The following is a 16,827-nucleotide window of genomic DNA, read 5'->3' as shown; positions in this document are numbered from 1 at the left end:
ATCAATTCCTTTTCAACTCCCATCAATTCAAGAAGTCAATTGGAATTTGAGTAATGAAAATAAAAATCCTCTTTGAAAATAAATACAATTTTGGGTTGTTGAATTGAATGTTGATTAATCTCTTGAATTGAAATAGAAATTGAACTTTAAAACGACTACATAATCTCTAGGCCTGCCTACAGGTTCACCACTGCAACTTTAAAGGAATGTCTAGTAGTATTTTAGAAACATCTGTAACACCAGTACAGTTTACTTTAGGGCCTCCGGTAGAGCCAGGGTCTCCAGTCAATCCTGTTTAATAATACATGATAAGTATTCCACTGGCACTAAATCAGTGCAGTGAAACATTGGGGTGTTGTAAAACAAAACAAAGAGCTGTCTAAAGGTACATACACCAATATTCTGCTTTTATGTATTCTGCTTTTATGCTGTTCTGCTTTTATGTATTCTGCTTTTATGCTGTTATCACAGATCATCCTTCGAAGAGGCAATGCTTTTCCAAGGACATTGCTAAAGTGTTTGTGTGAATGTGGTTGAATTTGATTGGTTCTGCTTTACATTTCCATGTAGGGAAATGGACAGATGTTCTCTCTCTGTCTCTCCGTGTGTGTCCTGTCAGATTGGCTGTTCCTCCCCTCTCATTTGCCTTGATTTCCATGGCTCTCTGCCTCTCACAAACCTAGGCTGCTTCCCAAATAGCAGCCTATTCCCTATATAGTGCACTACTTTTGACCAGAGGCCTAAATAGGGAATCGGGTGCCATTTGGGAAGTAGCCCTAGTCATGCCCATCCATGCGTCTAGTTTGAAGCCTTTCCAACACCATTTGTTTGTATACTTGTGTGTGTGAAGAGAACTGAGCCTTGAAACGCAAGTAAATATATTTTCTATGTCATTGGGTTTGAGTGGGAACAAATTGAGTTGAGACTGATTTGCCAAATATTCTCTCAGCTGAGTGGGTAGCAGAGGAAATAAACGTGCCATGTAGCTGTAATTCTGACTGGACGGGTCCTCTAGTTCCTATGGTCTGCATCTGATATGGATAGACATTAGACCAACACATCAATACATCTGATATGGATAGACATTAGACCAACACATCAATACATCTGATATGGATAGACATTAGACCAACACATCAATACATCTGATATGGATAGACATTAGACCAACACATCAATACATCTGTGAGAGCGCTGCAGTGAAAGAAAACAGAATGAGGCAAGAGCACAACAACAAAACCATAAAATAAACCACTGTGAAAACCACTACCTCCTACAACACGAGTCCTGTAGAAATCACACACCAACAAGAGAAACACACCGACAGTCACACCAACTCCCTTTCTCTGATCTAGCCCAGTGTCAAGGGAGGCTGTGATCTGTGAGTGTTTGTCTGTTTGTGGCTCCTTCTATAGGAGTCCTCAGTGTGTGTTGTCTCTGCCTGTGTCTCCCCGGATGTATTAAGCTGAGCATTGTGTCCCAGTGTGTCTGTGTCTATCTCCCCAGGTGTCGATGGTGCTAATTGAATGTGTTGTCTGTGTGTCTCCCCAGGTGTCGATGGTGCTGATTGAATGTGTTGTCTGTGTGTCTCCCCAGGTGTCGATGGTGCTGTCAGCATTACAGGCTGGTAATAAGGGCACTCAGGCCTGCATCACGGCTGCCAGTGCTGTCTCTGGCATCATCGCTGACCTGGACACCACCATCATGTTCGCCTCGGCCGGCACACTCAACGCAGAGAACGAAGAGTCCTTCGCTGACCACAGGTGTGTGTGAGCGTGTGTGTGTGTGCGAGCGTGTGTGTGTGTGCGAGCGAGCGTGTGTGTGTAAGACAGCTGGAATCAGGCCTTAGGCCAGGGGTGTCACTCATTCCACAGAGGGCCTATTGTCTGTTGTTTTTTTGTTTTTCCTTTCAATTAAGACCTAGACTACCAGGTGAGGGGAGTTCCTTACTAATCAGTGACCTTAATTCATCAATGAAGTACAAGGGTGGAGTGAAAACCCGCAGACACTCGGCCCTCATTGGAATGAGTTTGACACATGTGCCTTAGGCCAACCTCCGCCCCTGCACTCAGTGACAGGAAGACCTATAGCCTAGTGATCAGGCAGGAGGAAGTGTCTGGACTGGAGTCACACTACAAATCATTCAGACTGGGAGGAGAGGAAGTCGCTCAGTACTTTAGATCAAACACTTCTATTAAACACTTAAGACATACTGTACCTTACCTGACCCCTGCCTCTGCAGATGCTCTGACAATGATGTTGTCTTTTTAACACTAGAACCACTTGGCATCTATGGACCCCCCTTCAAGCAAATGAGCAGTCATTCTGACTGCAACATTCTAACAGTGTAATTCATATATTTCATATATGCTATAGCAAAAATAATATTTAGGTTGTGGTCATGAAGGCCTTGGTTAACATTAGAATCCGATTTGTATTTTATTTCAAACGACACAATAGCATTTTCATTAGTTTATGTTACTGTAGGCTATATGTAAAAACTAAAAAAAGTGTTCAATCAATTTTATTCAGGAAGTGCATTCGTTACAACTACAGTACCAGTCAACAGTTTGGATACACCTACTCATTCCAGGGTTTTTCTTGATTTTTACTATTTTTACTATTTTCAAAAATATGAAATAACACATATGCAATCATGTAGTAACCAAAAAAGTGTTAAACAAATATTTTATATTTGAGATTCTTCAAATAGCCACCCTTTGCCTTGATGACCGCTTTGAACACTCTTGGCATTCTCTCAATCACATGGAATGCATTTCAATTAACAGGTGTGCCTTGTTAAAAGTTTATTTGTGGGATTTCTTTCCTTAATGCGTTTCAGCCAATCAGTTGTGTTGTGACTAGGTAGAAGATAGCCCTATTTAGTAAAAGACCAAGTCCATATTATGGCAAGAACAGCTCAAGTAAGCAAAGAGAAACGACTGTCCATCATTACTTTAAGACATGAAGGTCAGTCAATACGAAAAAGTTCAAGAACTTTGAAAGTTTCTTCAAGTGCAGTCGCAAAAATCATCAAGCGCTATGATGAAACTGGCTCTCATGAGGACCACCACAGGAAAGGAAGACCCAGCGTTACCTCTGCTGCAGAGGATAAGTTAATTAGAGTTAACAGCACCTCAGATTGCAGCCCAAATAATTGCATCACAGAGTTCAAGTAACAGACACATCTCAACTTCAACTGTTCAGAGGAGCCTACGTGAATCAGGCCTTCATGGTGGAATTGCTGTAAAGAAACCACTACTAAAGGTCACCAATAAGAAGAGACTTGCTTGGGCCAAGAAACACGAGCAATGGACATTATACCGGTGGAAATCTGTCCTTTGATCTAATGAGTCCAAATGTGAGATTTTAGGTTCTAACCACCGTGTCTTTGTGAGACGCAGAGTAGGTGAACGGATGATCTCTGCATGTGTGGTTCCCACCATGAAGCATGGAGAAGAGGAGGTGTGATGGTGTGGGGGTGCTTTGCTGGTGACACTGTCAGTGATTTATTTAGAATTCAAGGCACACTTAACCAGCATGGCTACCGCAGCGATACGCCATCCCATCTGGTTTGCACTTAGTGGGACTATCATTTGTTTTTCAACAGGATAATGGCCCAAAACACACCTCCAGGCTGTGTAAGGGCTATTTGACCAAGAAGGAGAGTGATGTAGTGCTGCTTTCTACAATGTAGAAAATAGTAAAAATAAAGAAAAACCCTTGAATGAGTAGGTGTTTCCAAACTTTTGACTGGTACTGTATGAAACAGAAAGCATATGCGTTGGAACATGGTAACAGCTTATTTTTATAAAGACAAAATAAAATACAAAATACCACCAAGACGTAAGGTCAAAAGACGCGCGGTCAAATGATGAAAACACCAGTAGTCTAAACGTCATTATAAACGCCAAGTGGTCTTGATAAATAGTGAAACTTGGCATAACAGCAATAATGAATATGTGTTGATTTGACAGCAGTCAACAATAGACAATTATTGTCAGCTCGAGCTTGTGTGCATCGTCACGCAATGGCATCAGTTGGATTTCGTTTAGCTGTTTTCCCTTGTCCTAACAGTTGTCACAATTTTCATAACTTTCAAATGCTTGACACACCTTGACAAACCATTGTTTCATTGTAGTGCGTAATAGTATCCGGTTTTCTCTTGATTGTGTCCCGTTGTCTTGTCATTCTTCTGCACTGTTGTTGAGTACAACCGCCTTATTTTGCGCAGAGGGAGGGAGCTCCGGTCTCACTTTGTTCATGGTGCCTGCCAGACTTGTTTTCTTTGCAAGCAACTTGTTCGCCAATGGCAGTGAAGTGAAGAAATTGTCCATGGTGACATTTCTCCCCTTGCCAACGTAAGGTTCCACAAGCCTCATCACCACGTTCGCCGAACCTCGTGCCTGCTGCCCGATGTGGATATTTTCCCAGAGATTGAAAGCCGTTCAGCATGTACAATTATGAACGGCCTCGCTGTGTAGCCTACTCCAAGTAGGCCAGAGTAGATTGATAAAACTGCTTTGATTGGGTGAACTGATATATAGGGTACATACCATTTTAAGATTAGACCTATAATTAGAATGGATCAATACAATAGAATGGCCCGCCCTGTTCTTCATTCACAATTGGTGATTACATAATTATGCTTATTTCGCTTCCCCTCGTTCATCAACTCACCCATTCTCCCCATCATACTTTACTTAATTTATTTCATCTGTTATATGTGTGAAATTAGTTTAGGTTTAGGTTCAGGCACAGTCGAGGGGATTATCAATTGACTCCTAAAACTGGTTATAACTCCAGTTCTGTTTGTGATATTAGGTTTCTAACAATGGTGGTGTGTTATATAGCCTTCTTTAGGATAAGTCGAGGAAGGAGGGGGCAAGAGTTAAACAATGGTAGAGTAATAAAAACATAAAAGATAATGAGTAATCAAAATGACTGCTTTAGCAGTTCTAGTGTTAAGAGCTATCATTTTGAATGGGTTAAAAGAGTTTTGAGATCTTTGTGTTGGTGGAGGGTCATCTCATAGCAGGATGGTATTAATAAGACCATTGGGGGAAAAAATTAAAACTTAATGGTTAGCCATGAGCCATGGTAACACCTGTAGAATTTTAGAGATTTGACCGCCTTCTATCTTTCTCGCTCTCTCTTTCGGTCTCTCTTTGTCTGTGTCTGTCTCTCCTCCCTCTCCCCGCACCCCCTCCCAGGGAGAACATCTTGAAGACAGCGAAGGCTCTGGTGGAGGACACTAAGATGTTGGTGTCTGGAGCAGCGTCCGGTCAGGACAAACTAGCCCAAGCTGCCCAGTCGTCAGCTAAGACCATTACACAGCTCACTGAAGTGGTCAAACTGGGCGCCGCCAGCATCGGCTCTGACGACTCAGAGACACAGGTGACCTATTTATTCATTTTAGGTGACATCTTCTGTCCCCAGAATAATCCTTAGTGAACAATTACTGTACCATTTTAGACTGTTTTTAATTAATTAATAAATACTGCAACTTTCCTTTCTTCAAAGAGACTGCTATTAAAAGTAGGAAGTACTGTAGCTATTTAAGGGGACCTATTGATGTACCCAACCTGGGATGGACTCAACCCCTGGTTGTGTCCTTATAAATCTGATGATATGTGTGTGTTCTGTATAGGTGGTTCTGATCAACGCTGTGAAAGATGTGGCCAAAGCCCTGGCTGACCTTATAGGAGCCACTAAGTGTGCTGCGGGCAAGGCTGCAGACGACCCGTCCATGTATCAGCTGAAGAGTGCTGCCAAGGTAGGAGACACAGTGAGACCCATAGAGGACTCTACTCTAAAGCCACTGTCTCTAACAGGCATTGTTGCGTCATCATCCCTCCTGGCTGTAGCTTTTCTATTGAAAATGCTGGAGTTATTATATATCTTCTTTTTGACAGAGTGCTTTTTAGTCCGGGACTAGGCTTAATCTGTGTTCGGGAAACCGTCCCATTCGGTTTGAACTGTGTCTAGTGCTATGAAATAAAATATTGTAAGATGAAATCTTGTGATCTACGCTCAGTTGTCCCCCAGAAACATGGCAGAAGTGAACGGGATGTCTCCTCAGTCTGATATGTGCGTAAAGGGTGTTCTGGTGAGCGCTTCAAGTACACTAGATGAAGGCATGTTGTCGTTGTGTGCCATAGCAGCAGATGTCCTTCCCTTCCTTTAGGCCTAGCCATTAATCAACATCCTAGATACCTCTTATATGCTAACACCATGCTCTAATCTCATCCAGTGCTAGTCAATGACCCAGTCAAATGGAAAGGCAGTGAGATCTAAAATCACTGTTAGCCGCTACCAACCGCATGTGGTGGAAATGTAGTTTAACAGACTGATGGGGTGTCCCTAATGGTACCCTATTCCCTATATAGTGCTCTGCTTGGTGCCCTGGTTAAAAGTAGTGCACTATATAGGGAATAGGATGCCATTTTGGACGCAGTCATAGTTATCCAGGGCAGTCCTTTTAACCTGCTTTTGGACAGTCTCCAAGCCCTGAAGCAGACAGACGGTAGATAACAGTTAGAGTATGGCTCATATTAATTTCAGCTCAAGCTGCAGTGCTGTGGTTCCTTTTGATGGGTGTTGTGCTCCCCCTGTCTTTCAGTTCCATATGGTGTTTTACGTACATAATACCACAGCACATGCAAACTGTTAACAGAAAAAAAGGTTAATCTCTCTGCCCACCAAAGGCAAGATGTCTCTCTGATGCCCCCCAGTGCTGTCTCACCCATTGACTCCCACACCGGTGGACCTGTCTGTCTCTCCCACTGACATCCTTGGACCCGTCACCCCATTGTCCCCCCCTCTGGTAACCCACCAGGTGATGGTGACCAACGTGACGTCCCTGCTGAAGACGGTGAAGGCTGTGGAGGACGAGGCCACGCGGGGGACCAGAGCCCTGGAGGCCACCATTGAATGCATCAAACAGGAGCTCACGGTAAGCAGTCATCTATAAAGTTATTTACTTAATCAATGACTTGATTAGGACAGATGACAATGAACATGCTCTCTGTTACACTTTGTGGCCTAAACGTGTCCTCAAGCTAAGCTGTAAATGTTTTATTAGTTACATACTATAAAAGCGTTGACACATTGAATCACCAACAGTCCGATGCGTTGATTGCACCATAACGGTTTAGCTGCTAGTCACTAGATGGGCTCTGAACTCTAGAACGGCCAAGGCCCTGTGTTTTCCCTGCTATCCTTATCTTTAGTGAGTGACAGAGGACCACCGATCTCCATTAGTTTGTGGTTCTAACTCTAAGCTTTATCAGTATCCCCTCAGGACAGCCTCCTAGTGCAGCTACTACAATTAGATCCTTAATTAAACAAGGCTGTTACCATGGGATCAATAAGATAAACCAGAGTTCAAACTCAACAACCAGTGTCGCTGCATTGGGACACATTAGTATGCCTGTTGTGTGTTTGGTCATTATAGGACATTACCCTATTGGGTGTTACTGCACATAGCTGTACAATTCAAGATTATTGGGAGAGCTGTTTAATATATTAAATCATTGACGAAAATCGATGAGGTTTTTAAGAAATATTGAATGTTGTTGTGTTGTATTTCTTCAGGTGTTCCAGTCTAAAGACATCCCGGAGAAGTCGACCACGCCTGAAGAGTTCATCCGCATGACCAAGGGCATCACCACGGCAACAGCCAAAGCAGTGGCGGCTGGGAACTCTGCACGACAGGAGGATGTGATCTCCACAGCTAACCTGAGTCGCAAGGCCATCTTCGACATGTTGACCACATGCAAGGTTCTGATCCATACTCCTTACTAGGGCAGATACTACACCCTGTCCTCTACCCTTCTATCCTTTATACTTAAACCCTGACCAGCATGGCCATCTCCGACATGCTGACTACATGTAAGGTTCTGATCATCCCTAGTACCTAAACGTTATAGATGTTACTGGCCCAAGAGGAAGAACAGATACTATTGATATTACTGCTCATCTCATCCATACTGACCACCTAGAAAGTGGAACATCTGACTCCTAACACTGTGTCTCTGTGTCCCTCAGCAAGCAGCCTACCACCAGGAGGTGAACAAGGACGTACGGAGCAGAGCGCTGCTCTACGGGACAGAGTGCACCACAGGTTACATCGTTCTACTGGAGCATGTACTACTGGTAGGTTGTGTGTAGGTTGTGTGTGTGGGTGCATGTGTGGTTGTGGGTGCGTGTGTAGATGTGTGTGTCCACAAGAAGAGTAGTAAAAACAAATGTAGGAAGCTATAGGCCTGTGTCGATCCTCAGCACCTTATCCAAAGTTGTTGAGAGATTCGTTTTTAATCAACTTGAGGGATACCTTCTCGAGTGCAAACTTCTTTATGAACTCCAATCTGGCTTTAGAACAGCTCATTCCACTGATACTTGCCTTATCCACCTTTTTGACCACATCAAGCAGGAAAGTGAGAAGGGGAACAAACCGGTATGGCCATGTTAGACTTGCAGAAAGCTTTTGAAACTGTGGACCATGATATTCTCCTGATGAAACTGAAATGCATGTGTCTAAATGATGTAACACAGAAATGGTTTAGGTCTTATCTGACCAACAGAACACAAGTATGTAATGTTGGTGATGTTCTGTCGGAGGCCAAAGAAATATCCTGTGGAGTACCACAGGGATACATTTTAGGGCCTCTCGTATTTCTTATATACGTTAATGATATGCCAGATACAGTAAAGTGCAAACTCCTGCTTTATGCTGATGACTCAGCCATACTGCTATCAGGGAAGGATACAGTTTACATAGAGGAGACCCTGAGTAAGGAATTGCATTTTGTTAGAGATTGGTTGACTGACAATAGATTGAAAACGTAGATTGCTAAGGGCTGACAAGATAAAGGTAAACTGTGCAGGCAAGGAGATTGAATCTAAAACAAGTGTAACTTATCTTGGTGTGTCCCTAGGTCAATCCCTTTCTGGAGACCTGATTGCTGCGAATATTATTTATAAAATGGCGAACAAATTGAAATTTTTATATCGTAACACTATATATATATGGTTGAATATGGTTGATTTTTAAGGTTAGGGAAAAGTGCAGTGAATAGTGCCACTTTTTAGGATGTCAATATAAATGAATGTTTGTCATTTTGTCTTGCCTTTTAATCATTATGTGTTATTGTTTTTACCATCAAGGACCACTTTGGAAACAAGCGTTTTAATGAATACTTTCAAGTGATATCCTCTGGGTCCACATTGTACATTTTGTTGTATATGTCTGTTACCCTAAATAAATTCAATTCAAAAAAATTCAAAGAGTAATAGTGATCATGGTGATGTTTTCCTGAACCACCTCTACTCTGTGTCTCCAGGTCCTCCAGAGGCCTACAGCAGAGCAGAAGCAGCAGCTGGTGTTCTACTCTAAACGTGTTGCGGGGGCTGTTACTGAACTCATCCAGACTGCTGAGGCCATGAAAGGTGAGAGAAGACACTTCACTGAACTACTGTACGCCTTGTTCATAATATAGTACAGTAATGATCATTTAGCAGATATACTGTATATCTCCAGAGTGTTCTATTAACATTATGTTCCTGCCTTCTTTGCCACAGATGGAGGTAAGTTAAGAATGTAACCAGTTGTGATTCAGGGCCGGCCATTCCATTCATTCTTGAATTGTCACTCTTTACAGGCCCGTTACAGTCTAAAAAGATCCCCATCCATCCATCCATCATGCTCTTCATTTCAGTTTCCATCTCACCAAAAAGACAGAAATGCTCATCTCCATGTTCATTGCAGTGGATGCTCTTCATTTGCATATTATGTCACTGATAAGATAAATGCGATACAATCTTAAACACACTTAATGTGCTGTGCATGCCTTGGCATGTGTTCTGTCTCTATGTGGTCTCCATATTGTGAGGCATGCTCTGTTCATACACTGCTGTGTGTTTGTGAGTGGTAACTCACGGTGTGTGTGTGTGTGTGGTAACTCACGGGGTATGTGTGTGTGTGGTAACTCACGGTGTGTGTGTGGTAACTCACGGTGTGTGTGTGTGCGTGGTAACTCACGGTGTGTGCGTGGTAACTCACGGTGTGTGTGTGGTAACTCACGGTGTGTGTGTGTGTGTGTGGTAACTCACGGTGTGTGTGTGCGTGGTAACTCACGGTGTGTGTGTGTGTGTGGTAACTCACGGTGTGTGTGTGTGTGGTAACTCACGGTGTGTGTGTGTGTGTGGGTGTGTTTCAGGCACAGAGTGGGTGGACCCAGAGGACCCCACGGTGATAGCAGAGACAGAACTGTTGGGGGCGGCAGCTTCCATCGAAGCAGCGGCTAAGAAACTGGAGCAGCTGAAACCCAGAGCCAAGCCCAAGGTAGGAGACTACACCACCCACAATACACCTCACAAGCCACATGGATATTTTTAACCCCCAAATTCCACACTAATAACATAAGTAGGATGCATAAGTTGCAGCAAGAATGACAATCCTGTCAGTAATTTTGTCTTGGTGCTTGTCTCCGTCTGTTGTTGGTGTGTTTGTCATTATGTGTTTGACTGTCTGTTAAAAGACAGTGTCTCATCAGTCGCTGTGAGTTAGTGTTGGATCCATGGGCTGATGCTCTATTCACTATTTGAATGTCTAATACTTGTATTGTCTCTCCTCACATACAGTGAAAGTAGTGGCAACCTCTGTCTCTGGATTTATTCATGTTTGTACCCCGTCTGTATGTACTTTGGTCTGTCTACCGGTCTATCAGTCTGTCTGTAGCTGATATCATTTACATTGTTCAGGAGGAACCCCCTACTCTATTCTCTATGACTTTGACCTTCTGCTCACCCCTCCCTCCTTCCCTCTCTCCCTCATTCCCTCCCTGCTCTCCCTCATTCCCTACCTGCTCTCTCTCCTTCCCTCTCTCCCTCATTCCCTCCCTGCTCTCCCTCATTCCCTCTCTCCCTCATTCCCTCTCTCCCTCCTTCCCTCTCTCCCTCATTCCCTCCCTGCTCTCCCTCCCTCCTTCCCTTCATTATTTTCCTCTCTTTCAATCCTTTTCTCCCTTTACTACCTGCTGTCTATGATTCTAACCCTTCTGTTCCTCCTTCCTTCTCACTCTCTCTCACTCTCACCTCTCTCTCTCTCTCTCTCTCTCTCTCTCTCTCTCTCTCTCTCTCTCTCCCTCCTCCTGTCCTGTAGTTGTAGCCTGTCTGTCCCTATATACAGTAGCAGTACTCCTCTGATCAGAGTATAACCCCTGGAAGTCTTCTCTGCAGGCCTCTGTCTGATATGTTTGATATATTAGGTTGTTATTCAATTCAACTATATATCAAACATATTCCTACAGTGTCCCGCCCTGTCTACAGACTGTGTGTGTGAGGGACTGGTCTAATCTTGGAATGACAGACTGAATAACTTGGCATAGAATAGTTGTGAGTGTTTGTGTTCTTATTTCGTTTAGTTTGCCCCAAATAACAGATGTTACTGAGAAGTTTATCTGTAGTGCAGACAGTACGGATTTGTGATCAGATCTGTGTCGGTGAACTAGTATGAAATTGAAAGACTAACAGCTATACTCTAAAACTCAAACATCAAAATCATTATGTTTGCCATGTAATATGATTGCTGCCTATCTTTGTCTCTTCGTATGAGACGTCTGAGTTGTGACTGTCTCTTCTCCCCCTCAGCAAGCAGATGAAACGCTGGACTTTGAGGAACAGATCCTGGAGGCAGCTAAGTCCATCGCTGCAGCCACCAGTGCCTTGGTCAAATCTGCTTCAGCTGCCCAGAGAGAGCTGGTGGCTCAGGGCAAGGTGGGCTCTATTCCAGCTAACGCAGTGGATGATGGTCAGTGGTCCCAGGGTCTCATCTCAGCGGTGAGTACACACACACACACACACACACACACACACACACACACACACACACAATCTAAATAAAGCCTCTAAATAACCTTTATCACTCCTTTTTTTGGAAGTGCTGGAATTAACACGTCAATAATTCTAAGGGAATGAATCTTTGAAATGTATATGAACCGTTCTCTCTGTGTTCTGTCCTACAGGCCAGGATGGTTGCAGCAGCCACAAGTAACCTGTGTGAGGCAGCTAATGCCTCGGTCCAGGGCCAAGCCAGCGAGGAGAAGCTGATCTCGTCAGCCAAGCAGGTGGCAGCCTCCACAGCCCAGCTCCTAGTGGCCTGTAAGGTTAAGGCTGACCAGGACTCTGAGGCCATGAGGAGACTACAGGTACTAGAATGATGAATAACAAATTGGCCCTTTCCCCCTAGGCACTTCTGTAGATCTTACACACCTATCTAATTGTTTCAGATCTACAGGGGTGCAGGGGGAGTAGGGGCTATGGGTCCATTTGGAATTCAGGAGAACCCTACAAACACATTCTCATGATTAGCATTGTGTATTAGTTTTAACATGTACGGTAACATGTTATGTGGTATGATATTGATGGACTGTCCTCCCAAAGGCCGCTGGTAACGCAGTAAAGAGGGCGTCGGACAACCTGGTGCGAGCGGCCCAGAAGGCAGCGTTCGACAAGGCAGACGATGACAACGTGGTGGTCAAGACCAAGTTTGTGGGAGGAATCGCTCAGGTGAGACTTCAGGGCTCTGTCAGACTCCAGTCACATGTTGACTGTTCAAACAGGATTTACTCTTGTCAAGCCTTTCAGTTCTGTAAGTGGACACATTAAGAACCATTCCAATTGCATTTATCAGGAGCTGACAGCACTGTACAGCATGTTGTACAGGCAGATTTCAATCATGTGTTGTGTACTAACTGGTGCCTGTTCTATCTCGTGTCCAGATAGATTGCATGATGCTGACTTCAATCAGGTGTTATGTACTAACTGGTGCCTGTTCTATCCTAGTGTTAATTAGCTAGGTATTGTGTACCAACTGATGCCTGTTCTATCCTAGTGTTAATTAGCTAGGTATTGTGTACTAACTGATGCCTGTTCTATCCTAGTGTTAATTAGCTAGGCGTTGTGTACTAACTGATGCCTGTTCTATCCTAGTGTTAATTAGCTAGGCGTTGTGTACTAACTGGTGCCTGTTCTATCCTGTGTTCAGATCATAGCAGCCCAGGAGGAGATGCTGAGGAAGGAGAGAGAGCTGGAGGAGGCCAGGAAGAAGCTGGCTCAGATCAGACAGCAGCAGTACAAGTTCTTACCCAGCGAACTACGGGAGGACGAGAACTGACCTATAACCTGCTGATACTGCCATGCTGCCGCTGTGTGTAGGTGTGTGCGTATTGAGTGCATTTGTGCCTGTGCGTGTGTATGTAGGATGTTACCACACACATGAGCGGTAGCCCAAACTGACTTCCTCAGTGTGCAACAAGGTTAAGTTGGCCTTTTAATGTGCCCACTCTACCAGTGGGGTCCAAGCCCAGAATGGGCCGTGGATAACCCCTGTCTACTGCACCTGCAGTGGTCTTTAACTACCAACAATTGTTTACTACCACTATGACATGACTTGGCTTGTAACGGTCTATTACCCTGCAATACCTGCCAGTTAACCTACACCGGAAAAAAGTATTCTCTGGAAGCAATGGATTTGTAACAGCTGAACAAGCTGAAAAATTTGCATCCTAATGTACTTTCTAAATACTTTGAATGTCTTTATCTATGGAGCTCTGAATTTGATGTGATTAGGTACCAGTGTTGACATTGAATCTCCAAACTAAGGGGATGTTTCTAGATGTAAGCATGGTCTTAAAACCTTTTGACCGGACTTTCTTTCATAAAGGAAGAAGAGATAATGTGATATGTTTGGAGCATACAGTTCAGTAGACATTTACACACACATTGCTATTCATTTCCTTATTTATGAGACAAGTCACAAATGATAGCATTTCATACATATGACTAGCATTTGAAATTCACACTTATTGGGCAATTTGACACTTATGCTTCCTTGTCAGACAGCAAGTAATTCAGACAGTTGAGGTATGTGGACCATATTGAAGAATAGCTTATGGATCTTATTTAATGGATGCATTACAGTGACCGTTTCTGTCGCATTGACCGTTCGGCTTGCGTAGACACTTTAAAAAACATCCTTCTATAGATGTGCTCTTGACACCAAGTAACCCTCCTATTTTTAGACTGAAGATTGAAATATATCAAGTGTTGATAAATGCTTAACCTTGGGTCTAATAGCTAGAGACCTCTTTACTACAACCTCTTATGATGCATTGCAATGTATTATTGTTATGTCTGTGATTTGGAGGCAGAGTTACTACAGAATACAATTTTAGCAAGTTAAGATACTCTGACATTTACAGTAAGCTTAACTAGTCTCATCCCTCCCACTACTGCAGATCTCCTAGCGCTGCATAACCTGGACCGTGGACAGTCAGTTAACTGGCTTCCCTCTACTATTTTCATTAGTTTACAGTTGATATTGAGCCATACAGCTGACATTCATAATGCAATACTATGAAGGTGCTGTAGGGGGCAGTGATTGGTGTCCTCACAGCCTCCTGACATGCAATGTAATGAAGCTCCTCTTGCTTGCTCTTTTCAAGCCTCAAACACTACACCTCTGAAAACCGTTCAGATACTGTAGGAAAAAATACTAATAATGTAGGAAACAACTGCTGGTTTTGATCATTTATTAAGATTTTAACTAGGAGTTGATTGATGAATTAAAAAAACATCCATGCAATCTGAAAAATGTTACAACAAAGATTCTCATTGATAAAGTGTGATTTCTCTACAACTCATAATGCAAACTGAAATGGATGGCTCTCATATTGTAACACCCCAGACCTCTTGAATGAATGCGAAGCGGACTATGCACAATGTACTGTGCTTCTGATGGTTACCCCTGCTGTCTTACACGGGGCAAGGTCCCCCATCCCTCCATAGGGGCCTGTTGGACCATTACAGTGGATCACATCCTTTTGTTGTTCACCTGTTGAATCCGTCTCTCGCTTACTCTAATGGTGCTCTGTGTAACTGTAGTGGGAAATGCTACTATTGAAGTATATTTACCTTATTTTTGCCAGGGTTGTGTTCATTAGGCACCAAAAGGAGGAAAACTGACTGAAACCGGGAGTCACTACCTAGAATTGTCCAATAGGAAATGCTCATAAAAAATATTAAAAATCCTAATGAACACAACCCAGGTTTGGTTCTAGTGTTTGGTTTTACTAGTTTTATGGACAGTCAGTGAGTATCGGTTAGCAAACTAACAATTATTGTGAGGTAATGTTCTGCTCTTGCGGTGTCAGTCATGTGCATGGCTTCGGGGTTCTGCTATTACTTTCGGAACAGAAAATACACCTACAGTACACAACGCACTGAATGGTATTGGTATTCTGAACATAAGGACAATAAACCCTAACAAACTACAAATGGTCCACGTTAGACATTTTTTATTCTGTATTGATGTGTGACAGTGGACTCTACAATTCAAACAGAGGTACAGTTCTGTCTGAGTTCACACATCTGGTCTTTGTAGTATTATGTCATTAGTGCCTTAGTCTGTAGCCCATACAGCGTCTGGTCTGCTTGTGACAGCTTATCTAGCTGGATAATGGAGTGTGGTCAGTATCAATGAGTAGGTTTTTTAGTTGTTCCTGTCATAGCCTATTACCAAGAGATGAAAAACACGGCAAGATCCGTGAGGCCTCACAGGTACTACTGCATTGTCCTATAAACTGTACCTCTGTCTCCATCTTTCTGCCTGATGCACCCATGGCCTTGAGGGCAGAGACGAATGTGTCGCTGTGTAAAAAGTACCATCAGTATATGTATACGTATGTATATGATATATATGAAGACAACACATTTTTGTACTGCATTCCATGGGCATGTACCAAGGCTTCTGAACTATGTACGTATGACAGATTGGAGTCTGTTGTTCAGTTATTGTAAGTTACAAGTAAATCATAGAAGTTTTTTGGATTGCATTTCTTCTTTCTCTTTCAAGCCACGATGAATAGTTTTTTTGAATTATAAATGTAATAAGGATATTAAGATATATAGCTGTCACTGTTAATGTAGTGTGACACATTTCAATGGTAGGGAGAAACTATTCATACCTGTATGTTTGTCCTATAATGAATTCAATGATAATTAAAGTGCAGTACTACAAGAAAGATCGATATGAAGTGACAATGACATACACTATGTAAACTATTTATCTGGCCACAAGAAAACATATTTTTTGTATTCACTGAAAATAAAGGTTTTCAAATTAATATGGCCTGCAGAATTGTGTTGTTTTTACCTGTTGTGTTTTTCAGTTGTCTTATTGAATACAGGAATGTGATCATGAATGGACAGGCTAACATTGTGCCTGATTCCAGCAGCCTTCTCCTAGATTAATCTACATTCTCAGGTTCAGGCCAGCTGGAAATCAAGTCACAGATGACAGAGGAGTCGTATTTTTGCACTACTAACGTATAAGCCTCGGATTCCTGGATCATGTTGTTTAAAGATGAGGTGAAAGCCTGTGACAGACTACTGGCATGTATACTGTAGTAAAGCTTTAATAATCACAGAAATCATAGTATCACATCCTGCACATAAAAACATGCACTACTACCGCAATAACAGAACATGATCCTGTGGTTTCAAGAGACAATTACTGCTCTAGAGGAGACTTCTTCAGGCAGGGTCCCTTTTATGCTGCTCCTCTGTCAGTGGAGTGTAAGGTAGATTGGTATTTCTGAGACAGCAGTGAGCCTTGTGCTATATTGAGCTGGTGTTGGTTAGAGCTGAGACAGGTACTAATTCTGGCCCGCTCTAAAGTCTGAGGGAGGTGATTTGTAAATTACACTGGCACAGCTGCTCCCTCCTTCTGCAGGATAGTACCCAGAATTCTTAGCAGGAAGGGTG

The 16,827-nt window shown here is 43.0% G+C and overlaps 1 protein-coding gene across 4 annotated transcripts in view; it reads left to right on the top strand.

The window, feature by feature from the left end:
• The window catches only part of tln2a (talin 2a), a 117,321-nt gene extending 101,134 nt beyond the window's left edge, over positions 1–16,187 (top strand). For 2 of the 4 annotated variants that reach the window (XM_045225038.1, XM_045225039.1), the window contains exons 47-59: positions 1,597–1,763; positions 5,214–5,397; positions 5,651–5,776; positions 6,839–6,955; positions 7,597–7,782; positions 8,050–8,157; positions 9,345–9,450; positions 9,583–9,588; positions 10,221–10,345; positions 11,653–11,841; positions 12,027–12,209; positions 12,445–12,570; positions 13,049–16,187. In XM_045225038.1, the coding sequence (XP_045080973.1) occupies positions 1,597–1,763; positions 5,214–5,397; positions 5,651–5,776; positions 6,839–6,955; positions 7,597–7,782; positions 8,050–8,157; positions 9,345–9,450; positions 9,583–9,588; positions 10,221–10,345; positions 11,653–11,841; positions 12,027–12,209; positions 12,445–12,570; positions 13,049–13,177 (1,752 nt within the window). In that variant the 3' untranslated portion in view covers positions 13,178–16,187. The other 2 variants (XM_045225040.1, XM_045225041.1) reach the window with 2 other exon arrangements.
• Positions 16,188–16,827: the final 640 nt, after the last annotated feature.

Source organism: Coregonus clupeaformis, chromosome 15 (genome assembly GCF_020615455.1).
Source record: "Coregonus clupeaformis isolate EN_2021a chromosome 15, ASM2061545v1, whole genome shotgun sequence".
Lineage (NCBI taxonomy): Eukaryota > Metazoa > Chordata > Actinopteri > Salmoniformes > Salmonidae > Coregonus > Coregonus clupeaformis.
The sequence above is the reverse complement of the archived record's forward strand: the minus strand, read 5'-3'. Positions and strand labels throughout refer to the sequence as shown.